Raw genomic sequence first — 11,935 nt, 5'->3', positions numbered from 1 at the left:
CGAACTATCTGCCCCACTATTAGTCATTTTCATTTTGTTGTACATTGACCTTGTGGAGGCTGTTAAGGCTAAATGTGCTGCTTTGAACAGAATCACAGTTTTGTGTTTTTGCTGAGGACTTACTAAAAGGCTTTTGCTGTGGATGCTCATTGGTTTGAACAAAATCTGCTCTTATGAGGCCATCAAAATGTCCATGGAAGTATGTGGCTATTAGTGTTTGGCAGTCACGATGTGGCTGATGACTATGAAAATCACGATAATGATGGCAGCAATCATGCCCGATGTTGCCTGCCTCAATCTCCAACTAACCCAATTCTTGCTGTGAAACCAATTAGCTGTTGAGACAAATCAAGTTGAGACATGAAGTGTTGTTACTAAACCAAGATAATCATTGTTCCCTGGAGAAACTAGATTTCTGTCTGCTGCAACTGACCAAACAGCCGCCAGGGATCACAGCGTAAAGCCTCCGAGACACTTGCTCAGTAATTAGCCAGAAGACGTACAGTTAGTTTACAGAAACCTACTTACCCTGATAACCTTTGCAGTCGCCCGGCTCAATATGCAATGTAGTTGCTCACTATTTGTGTGTCCCCTAATAAGCTGAAACACTACTATTTGTATTTCTGATTCTGTGATCTCTGTATTGAGGAGGGCAAACTGGGTACAACCCAAAGGCTTCTTCGCACTTTCTGATTAGATATAGATTTTGTATGTCAGTTACAAAGAGAAAGGCCATAACAATTTCTGCTTTTGCACAGTGTTGATCGATTGTCTATAATGTTCTGCTGTCCTGCTCTTCAATCACAGATGAAACCCTAAACATCTATTCAACCGCACAGAGATACGGAGCATGGAAAGACATATGAGGGCACAAGTTGCTACTACTGTTTAGAAAGGTCCTCTACTGTCAAGTGCTCTGCCTTATTAACACAAAAAAGTGCGAGGAAAAGTACAGTCATTATCTACACAGGTAAAATTGAATTAAATGGCTTTTTGTCCTTTGCTGAGGTTTTTAGTGACGATGTTTCCCATTGAAGTTAAAGTTCTTTTCTACCTTTTAACAAATGTAAAACACTCAAGCCGTAGTTTTACAACTTCAGGTCACAGGCTTTTAATGCCCCCTTTATTCCTTCACTTTTCTGTGCACGCTGTTCGTCCTCCCCCTCAACCTCCTCCTCATCATCCAGCTCCTTTCACACAATTATTGTCTCTTCTTATTTGTACCTTACATGGACTATTTGCAATAACAAGTTTGTTGAAGAGAACCACCCACTCACTGCTACTCAAAGTAAGGTAATTGATTACTAATTGCCACGTTATGTGGACCTGTTGTCTAAGATGCTAAGCTTTTTAATTGCTTTATCTTGTTCACACACTCTTTACTTAGACCCGTCTTTCCTCTCTGATTCAAGCATATGTAAGTTTAATTTACGCTTGGGGAGGCTTATGATTATTGTGTGCGTGTGTGTGTATGCAGCAGGTGCACACGGTGGCATGATGGAGCGGTGTGTAAATGAATGAAACCCTGATCAGAACCAGTTTGTACCTGATGTGACAGGCAACAAATGGATGAGCCACTTTGCATTCTTACAACTGCATCGGTGCAGACATGCCATGACGGGAGAAGGAAGAAAGGGATGGCGAAGAGGAGGGGAATAGTGGGAATGGATGGAAAGGCAAAGCATGGCAGGAAGGGGGGGGGGGGTTGAAGAACAAAACAAAGGGGGAAAGATACTGACAAGAGAAATATAAGGAGGAAAGTAGATTTGTAATGGATGGATACCAGTGAGCCACCAGTGAGACGTTATGTCATGCTCATGTTTCCAGACAACAGAGAGGCATCTCAGGGCCCTAAATTGATCAGCGGTTTGACAGGGGCCCCTCACTGTTGTCCAACAAGACCGCTCCTCCCCTCTGTTGCTGTGGCATCCAAGTGATCTCTTCATTAATTCATAGCAGAGCGCCAAACTAAATTAGCACTCGTTAGCCACCCGCTGTTTACTTTTCTTTATTTGCTATCATTAACCCTCCTCCCTTCAAACTGTGCAGTGCGTGCGTGCGTGTGTGTGTGTGTGTGGTTATGTCTGTTTGTTGGGAGGGTGAGGGATTTAGGGTGGGCATCATAACAGCCTCACCTAGCAACCTGCCCTGTGAGATGCTCAAAGGGTTTGGATCACTGGGGGTGACAGTGAGCCTCCCACCCCGCAGACCCTCAGAGAGACTAGGGGGGGGGGGGGGGGTTGTTGATGACATTCCAGCTGCCACATGTTCATCAGGCCCAGAGAGCAGTCAGATCTGCAGGAACAGGTCCTCCCTAGCAATTACATTCTCTTCTACTCTCTATCACCCCTGCTGAAACACGAGGCCTTGCCAACTTATCACAGGAAACGAGACGCAGAGCGATGAGGAAGAGCAGAGGAGACGAGCCACGTCATTGAAGGACAAGGGATGCCATTGCTTCATCTTCATCACGTTGGACATTTATTTAATCTTCATGGCTGCCAGATGAGAGCTGTTTTGCGTAGAGCTGCAACACAAGAAGAAATCCTCTTTTTCTTCTTCATCTTCTTCCCTTTTCAGACTTTTGCGGCTTAAACACAGACAAGGCTTGCCATAACAAGCACTTAAACAAACCAGCAAGAGTTTTCAGATTATTACAGTACCTGATAATAATATTTGGAGGAAGGGTTGGCTGGTTTTGGTGTTGATGATGTAATGAGATGATTGTGAAACACGTGGATCCTCAGCCCAGCTTTTCTCCTGGATCTACAGATGTGTTTTAATAGAGATTGACAGTGTCTCTCTCTCTCTCTCTCTCTCTCTCACACACACACACACACACACACACACACACACACACACACACACGCACACGCACACACTGGCTGCGTCATGCCCTGTCCTCCAACACGCCACCTCTAGCAGAGGGACGTCTTGCCCACCTGTGGGTTCTGACTTCTGGAGCCAGCCATCTTCTCTCAGCCACCATTTCTCTCTTATTCCAATCATCTGACTTTTTCCTCTTTCCTCATCTAGTTGTGACGCTTTCCACCTTTCTGTTCAAAGTTTTTTTTCTTTTCAAGGAAAGAAGGACTTTTGCTCAGAAGAGTATTCAGAAGTTTAAGACTTGAGGGTGTGCGAGAAGGACAGTGATTCCCAAAGGAGCCTCAGAGACCTTCAGACTGGTAAGACATCAGCCATTTTGAATTTGAATGCTCTCTTGGAGATGAAGCTTGGGCTGAGTGTATAAAAAAATATGGTACACGAGCCAATTACAATGCTGATTATAATTGACATACACAGAAATTAAGATGGAATCATAGTTGAGGAAAAAAGTGCAAACAAGGCCACCGATTTGGCATATAACTAAACTGTTATGGGATCATTTTTCATGTGTTCAACATTTATTGGGTGATAATAAAAAATGCATTACGTAAGCCGTGCTAACAGAGCAATGCTGAGAAGTGGTCGGCTGCTGGGGTGCTAAATTAATGATAGTTGTCTCCCCATGTTCTCTCTCTTTCTTGCTTTGCGCCTCCATCTGTTGGCCGTTGGACTCCGAAGCAACCATATGCTCTCTATGTATAAATCATCCACAATAGCCTGATCCCTGTTAGTCTGTTAGAACATGGATTTAGCACATTTCTCCAGGACAAGCCTTTGAGGGATTCTCTGCCCCCTAAGCGGAGTGATCATCTTTTCACTTTCTTTGGACTTTGGGTGCAGATTAACGTAATCACCTGTCATATGTGGTGTTTGGTTTCTCCATCACACCTTTAACAACTACAGCAGAACAGCAATTCATGCCTCAGCTGAGGGCCAAGAATCATTTTATAAAAGTTTAGGAATTCTATCTCTGCGATACAAACGTAGCTGAAGACGGAAGATTCGGTCACGACCTGGGTAGTTCTCACTCGGCAGAGAACTGTCATTAAAGACGTAATCTGTGTGTGTGTGTGGGTGTGTGTGTGTGTGTGTGTGTGTGAGAGCGTGCTTTTGTCTCTTCTCCACAATAAAGTAATTAGTCTGTTTCTGTCGTTCTGTCGTGTGTGTGTGTGTGTGTGTGTGTGTGTGTGTGGGTGGCTTGGAAAGAGAGCCAGCACTAGTGAGTCAATCAAACTCACACATTCACACATGCTCAAAAATCACCAATGCATCATCTTGTGAGCATATGGAGAATATCATGGGTTTGCCGTCTGCCATTCAGTCTGTTGTCAAACAGCCTGTGAGGTGTGTAGGAGTTTCACAGCACTATGGACACTTTTGGTGACACCACTCAGAGACTGCATTTGCTTTTGGCTTATCATCTATTACAGCTTGTCAGCCAGTTGAGTCTGTCCCAGCGGAATTACAGACAGCTGCACGAAGGTTGAAACAACTAAAGATAATGCTTCTAATCTTATCATGGGTTTATTGATTTTTGAGGATGCACGATGACAAATGATAGCTCACACAGTTTATGTTGTAGCTGCAGGGTTGATTTTGCAGATCTCTGTCTACTTCACCAGTATTTGAATACTTGATAGAAATTCACAGATTCGGGCAGAGAAACACACATATTGTCTGTGGATGCTGTGCGTGAATTATTGATGGCATCAGCCTGCTTAAAAATGCATCCCCAACCTTTCTGTCGCACAGAGAGGAAGCAGTAATTAGTTAGGATGTGAGAGGAGACACAGGCTAATTATCAGTGGGGTAAACACAGCAGCCCTCGTCCTGTTTTTTGGAATAAACTTTCCTTTTTATTTCCAACAGATTCTGCCGGTATATAAATTTGACAAAAATGCGACATTGTTATTTTCATCACATGGTTGTCAAGGGAGAAAGGGGGATGAGGAAGATGTATTTTCCTTTTGCCTAAATTTACAGTAAAGTGTAAAAAATAAAAAATACGAAAATATGAATGCAGAGTCGGAGGAAAGCCTCGGATGGGCCTCTTAGCGGACCATTCCATGTTCAAGGACAAGACCACATCCAGAATTCATTACACAAATTTCCTATTGATTTGCTAATTTGAGTGAGGTGGACTCTGAGTCTGGCACTCACAGCTGAATAAATTTAAAAAAAGCATAGAGGAATGGATGGATGGGGAGTGGAAACCACTGCAGACAGTAGAGAATGACGAGTAAGTGGAAGAAGTGAAGTCAGAGGAGCAAAGAACAGCTTGCTCAAGTCTAGAAGCTCAAGAAGTTGACGGTCAGATCTGGTGAAGGAAACGGGAGTGACAGGTGAGAGCTGAGACTGTCACACCTGCCTCCTGCCATTAATACCAATGATTATATAGTATGGAACTCCTGGGTGGGTCAGATTTTTCTCTCACTCTCTGAACACCGAGCGGTACTTTTCTTCAGGAAATGGAGAGTTTAAGAAACATTAACTGGAACGCATTAATATATCCATTTAATTAATCGTTTTTTTGTTCAGTATTTTTTGCATACTGCAATATCAATATCTACAGTTATAATTCAGGATGTGCCCCCCCCCTGTGCTCTCGGTTAATATATGGTCAGTACACAGATGAGAAAAGAGATTCTTTGCAGCAGGAATGGGATAATCAGCTCCATAGAAATGAATACAAATCCCCATGAAATCAGATCAGGAAATTAACAGATCTATTAAATCAAATATGGAGAGAGTAATCTTTAAATAAAAAATACATTTATTGCACTTCTACAATATCTTTATCTTTATCTTTATCTATTTGACAGTTCTGCGGTTTGCCTCCTTTCTAAGTGTTTTGGAAACATTAATTAAGTGTGTCTCGGTAATACTTGCTCCAACCTCAGTTAATTAATTAACTGAGGTTGGAGCACTTTCATAACCCCTGAACCAAAAACTTCTTGTCATGAACATTTTTTTCACCGAATGCAGTTTAAAAAAAAATAAAAAATCATTAAAAATCCTGCTGGCAAGAAACAGATTAACAAAACTGACCTTCCCGTTAGCCTTGAAAACATTGTATGCAATGATTTTTAACTTCATATCACCTGGATTTCCTCTGAGAGAGGAATAGGCTGAGTGTGTCATACAGTGCAGGTTTTCTACACATTGCATCATGCTGACAGTGTGAAGGCTGTACAATCAACAGCTCCTTTGCACAAGACATGAAAACTCCAATCTACTTCAGGAATAACAACACAACTTTAAAAATTCAAACAGTATTTGATCGTATCACTATATTGTAAAAAAAATTTCACAAATGTAAGAAAGTCATAAAATTAGAATCAAACATTTTGATTTGAAGTATTTTTTCAAAGATTTGAAATGCAAGGCAATCAAAAAGTCATTAACTGAACCGCTTTCTGCTGAGAGTTTAATTGGAACTCATTGCGAAGTACAACGGATATTTTCTTACTTTCTTCTCTCTCCCTGATTTTGTCATCCAGAGGAAAATGACGAGGAAATCTCACGCTAGAAGAGTTCTGACCCCGCTGTGCATAGAGTTGAAGGTAGGAAACGCACTTCCTGTCTTCTCCAGGATCTCCAACACAATACACAGATAACGGATCGGTTTTAGAATGAGTTCATGATTAAGCATGTATTGATTTACATTTACATTTATGTACTTTTATACACAATATAAGCTGATTAGGATCTGAAACGATTTTATCAATCTTATCTGCAAATCAGCTGATTTCACTGCTGATAATTCATTTCAGAAATATGCTTCGTCATGCAATTAATGACTTACGATTTAAGGGGAAAAGAAGTTTACAACATGACAGAATTTGTTCACTGTTGAATTTTAAGTACACGTGTATTAAGGTCAATGAGACATGAAAGCTTAAAGGCCTTCTTTAAATTCTATACTGTACATATAAACTGCAAAATGAAATACTTGTGAAATTAAAGTGGTTGCAATCAGGCTCTGAGTCTGAAGCCGTGAAATACTTCTGTATATTTTACCTGTGGCTCACACTTTTGCCTACATTCTCGAATGCAAAGATTTCTCACTGTGATATACATGTTCAGTCAAAGCTGGGTATTCTCTGTCAGAGAAGTGACACATGCTGTGGAGAAGATTTTACGTGCAATGATTTAAAAGCTCAGAATTGACCTAAGCAATGGAAATATGACAGTTCTATAAATTGGCGTTCAGCTTGAAGTGAATAATGTGTACCACAAGATCAATTTTGTTCATTCAAAAATGATTGAAACAATAACATCACAGATTTCTGGGTTTCTTTGTGGTGGTGATGCAGTACAACACTTCAGCTTTCAAGATGAAAGCATTTCTTAATCTTTTTTTACGTCTCGAGAGAAGAGATGCACTTTGATGAACAACAAACCGCAAGATGAAAAAGTAATTTCTTATTAAGAAAGTCTGTCAATGAGTATTGTTGGAGATATCAAACTAAGCGAGCAATTTTCTCAAGCACTTTGATAATCCTTCAGCTAATACCTCCTTTTGCAGGGGAATGTTTTTCTCTTCTCTTTCTTTTCTTCCCCTCTAACTTGTTAGAGCTTGACACTACGCAACCCCAGAAAAAAAAAGGATTCCACTAATCAGACAGCCAATTAAAAAGCCTCTCCAAGTAAAGGTACTTACAGACTTAAGTTCAAGGAAATGATCTGAGATTAAAGGGTATACTTTGGTCAGACGAGCCACTCTGTAGGTGATTCTGATAATGTTTATTTTTTTGGTGTTGGACCATTTGCATGTCGGCTTCACACCTGCTGAAACTGAACAAGATATACTCTGATGATTTTAGCAGTGTTCTGCTTTATCATTTTCGTTATTTCGAATAAAATCCTTGCTCCGTGTGAGACGATGTGGTCATCTGCCATTTGTAGGAAACACTTCTGCAACAATCCAGCAGATCAGTGAATGATCCTGTAAGATGGTTGCATAATTGTGCGCACATTTATACGTGTATGTGTGTGTGTGTGTGTGTGTAAGAGAGAGAAAACATTAATATTTTTGCGAGTGATTGCTTGTTAGTCTGCTGCTGGTGTGTTTTCATGGATGTGATGGTGTGAAATTGTACATGAGCGCACGTGGTGCTACATGGGAGGATTATAATGAAGCACCGATGATGCAACCCAAAGTTTTCGGTTTTCGAGTAACCCTGGCAACCACACATTCCTGGGTAGATCTTTGATGTTATAGAAAGGGGGGGGGGGCACCGACTGGTCCAGTGAGGTCTTATTTGAGTGTCCCCATTTTTCTCATAAACTGAAAATTTGAATTAAGCACAACATTTGTTTTTCTGTGTTCAGGAGCTAGTCCCAAAATGGATTTAAAGAAATTATGATTTGGGGTGACCTCCATCTTTTTGTCTTGTTTTTTTGTTTAAATCAATTTAAAAAAATTGACATATCATATTCTCCGTGTTTCGATATCCACTGTGTGATTTCTATGATTGCTTTAGTCTCATTCAAGGACACTTTTTGCATAAACTTTTTAAAAGCTTGTAAAACCACAGTGTGTTAGTGTGTGTTACCATAACTTGGGCTGAAATAAGGGAGGTTTTAGACACTTCAGTGTTAAAGTATTCATTCTCACAGTCAACAGCAGGGTTGTGTACTATATAGAGCACAGGTAGATCTGTAACTACATTTGTGTATTTTGTTAAGTTAATGTATTGCTTAAATGTATTGTTATAGAATAGAATATACTTTATTCATTCCCTTGGGTAAATCAAGGCATGTATGACTATATTTTAGCATTCCAGCTGCTATACCCCGAAGGTGTGAAACAGAGCTGGAGGTGAATAAGAAATGAAAATAAAAACATAATTCAAGGTGTTAATCAGGTTAACTTTCACATCTTATAATCACCCACAGCAAACATAAAGGTGCCTGAACCAAAGCAGGCAATGCATACAGTCTGCGGGACTTTAAGACACGACTCACATGTCACACTGCAACACACAGCTCTAAAACCTTAAACACATAAATTAATATATGATCATTTGTACCGATTTTGTGTTTTTTTAGGTCAAATACATTTATAGTGCTGTTATATTGCTGCTGGACCCTGTTACACAGGTGCGTGTTGCATGCAGGAGACCAAACTGTTATTCTTTCTTTAAGCACAGTGAAAATGTTGTTTTTGAAAGGCTAAACACCAAGTAGTATGGATTGAAGCAGAATATTTTGAGTGTTTATTTTTTGTTATATATTTATTTTTGTCTTTGTATCGGCTCCAAAATCCGTTTCACACCACCGGCTAAAGTATTGTCAGACATGATGAGAATACATCTGCAACACATTCATTTAATGGAATCTAATTATATCAGATCTATGCTCTAGATGGGGCAGTGATGTTATAAGCCTATTCATTAACGCATTCACACACTCCTTTCTGCATGTTGCATTTAAAACGGTGATCCACCGAGCTTTGATTGATCAGTGCTTTTCTATTATTTGATCTCTTATCTCGAGCACAACCTGCATGTCCCCAAATACTGCTTTGTAGTCTAAACAAGAGAGTCACTATTAAGAGTGACTCGGATTCACGTTGACCCAATGTGGCCATAGATCGATTTCAAGCTCAATTTCGGCTCAGGGGTTATCATACTTTAGCTAAGGTCAGGTTCTAGAATGAAACATGTTGGATGCTAGAGACCCCTCGTGGTATTATCTAGAAAAGACACCGCGGCAGAAAGCTGCAAGGAGAACATAATGACGGCGGGAAGTTGTTTGGTCCGTCGTTTACTGGCAGGTAACACAATGTCAACAACAAAGTAACTCACTCACACACACGTTGCAGTGTATGTCAAGCAATGCATTCATCGTGGTTAGTTATGACTTTGTCGTTGAGCAGGTGAGGCGTTGGTATTGGTAAACATTAGCATGCTAGCTAGCTACACTGAAAACGTGGCTAGTTTGAGTGAATGATGTTAATTAATGTCACTGAGAGCCCAACTAAAGATTTCCATGAACCACTAATCTTACAAAATGTGCTGCGAAGTAGCCAACAGATAACTAGAACATATCAACAACATACTAAGCATTATATTATATTACATTAAAGATTTAACAAGTTTCTTTTTGTATTATGGGCTCACGTTATTTGCCAGCAGAGCCCTTATAGACTAAGCCAACGTCGCGATTGTCTTTTACTTTTCCGTCAGTTAGATTTAAATTTAATTTGAATGGTGAAACATAAAGCTGACGATTAACATTTACTTGATCTATTTTAGTATATGAAAAGAAACTTGAACAGACAAATTAACGTTTGAGAAACGTTTGCTTTTGCTCTTTATTGTCATAAAAGCTGAGATGTATTGTTTCAAATACAAATGCAGGTATGCATTTGTATTTTAATGCACTAAATTACTATAATGTACATTTGTTCCTAGGATAGACCATTGTCTGTAATATTGTAGCACATGTCCTACAGATAACGATGACCACTGGGCTGCAAATAATTATTTTCATTATTACCTTGATAAACCTAAAGTATTTTCTCAATCAACGCATTGTTTTGTTGATAAAATGTTATAAAATAGAGAAAACTGATCATCGTAATTTCCCAGAGCCCAAGAGGACGTATTCAAATGTTTTCCTTTGTCCAACCAATAGTTCAAAACCCAATAATATTTAGTATACAATGAATGATCAATCATTTTGCATGAATCGAATTAACTAATTGTTTCAGTTCTACTGTCAAAAGTGGGATTTGTGTGGTGTATAGGGGTGAAACTAAACAATTAGCCTGCTGGCTGATCGATCATGCCAGAGCAATTATCATTACATGTACTATTTACTGCAGTCAGAACGCAATATGGTATTCTGCCATTTCCATCCAGCTTTTCCGATGAAGGTTAATTATTGTGTCAGTGATTCAGTACAGTAGTGATGGCTGACTTTGATGTCCCCATGGTGTCGTTCCATGCTTGATCAAAAGTTGTGATTGTATGTTTTCACACTTGTTCACTCTCCCTATACCATCATCCTCCAGGGAATATCTGCCTTGCTTTTTCACTTAACCCATCTCTCACTTGCTTAGTAATACAATCTCTCTCTCTCTCTCTCTCTCTCTCTCTCTCTCTCTCTCTCTCTCTCACTCACACCACGGAGCTTACTCCCAGAGGTGGTAAGTGGTTGCTGGGAGCTACGACGGCAATGTCCCCGGTGTCCACGCTGTCGCCTCTCCTCACTTTGTCTTCCTGTCTTTATCCTGCTGTGTCTCTTTCTCTCTCTCGTGTCTCTCACTGTGTCTCCTCCTTGTCTTTCTTGTCCCAGATTATTTTTCTCCTCTTCTACTGCCAAAATAGAACAAGAAGCATTTTAGATTGTCATAGAGCAACACACACTATTTCCTCACAACTGCACCTGACGAAATAACTAAAATTCTCACCTTTTGTCAACTCCACAACTCCACAGCATAACACCCCCTTGTAGCACAGCCGAAGACTTTGCGTGAGAAGCATTCGAGCGAAAAGGAGAAAGATGACAGTAGTACAGCAGGAAATTGAAAAAGTAGAGAACATCACAACATGGCAGTTCCACTTGGTATCGTCCTTTGCTCTTCAAATGCAACAGAGAAACTGAGGCTCAGGTGGCTTAACCCATGAACTGTGAACCATGTGCATCAAAGAGGAGGCAGAAGAGAAAGAAGGAGAACAGACACGTGAGACGTGTGCACTGCACGGGAAAGAGGAGTGAGATTGTGAATGGAAGCTCAGGGAACAAGAGGAGAGGGAGGAGATGAAGGTGGGAGCTGTGGGTATTCAAAGCGTGGTGTTTATTGTGAGAGAGTGACTTACTGAACTGTCTGTCTCTGTGCCTCTCAGTCAGCTTGAAGCGGCTCTGCACTATTGTCAACAGGAACCCTGCACTCCAGAGACTCTTTCTAGTCTCTTTGTTATCCTTGTCTGGTATTTACTTTTTGCCTCTCTCCACCTGTCTTTGCTCTTCCTTCCTGTTCTTTTTCTGCCCACTCTGTGAGCTCCTCGTTATCATTTTGTCTCTTTCATCCGTATTT

The 11,935-nt window shown here is 40.4% G+C and overlaps 1 protein-coding gene across 1 annotated transcript in view; it reads left to right on the top strand.

The window, feature by feature from the left end:
• The first annotated feature begins 2,324 nt into the window (after window positions 1-2,324).
• Window positions 2,325-11,935, top strand: part of trpm3 (transient receptor potential cation channel, subfamily M, member 3) — a 135,416-nt gene continuing 125,805 nt past the window's right edge. Inside the window, exons 1-2 of the mRNA XM_031849172.1 lie at window positions 2,325-3,185; window positions 6,387-6,449. Coding sequence (XP_031705032.1) covers window positions 6,393-6,449 — 57 coding nt within the window. The 5' untranslated portion in view covers window positions 2,325-3,185; window positions 6,387-6,392. The remainder of the gene's footprint in view (window positions 3,186-6,386; window positions 6,450-11,935) is intronic.

This window comes from Anarrhichthys ocellatus, unplaced genomic scaffold (genome assembly GCF_004355925.1).
Source record: "Anarrhichthys ocellatus isolate YVR2014 unplaced genomic scaffold, GSC_Weel_1.0 scaffold9, whole genome shotgun sequence".
NCBI classification, from domain to species: domain Eukaryota; kingdom Metazoa; phylum Chordata; class Actinopteri; order Perciformes; family Anarhichadidae; genus Anarrhichthys; species Anarrhichthys ocellatus.
Note: the sequence above shows the minus strand (reverse complement) of the source record. Positions and strands in the feature narration are given on the sequence as shown.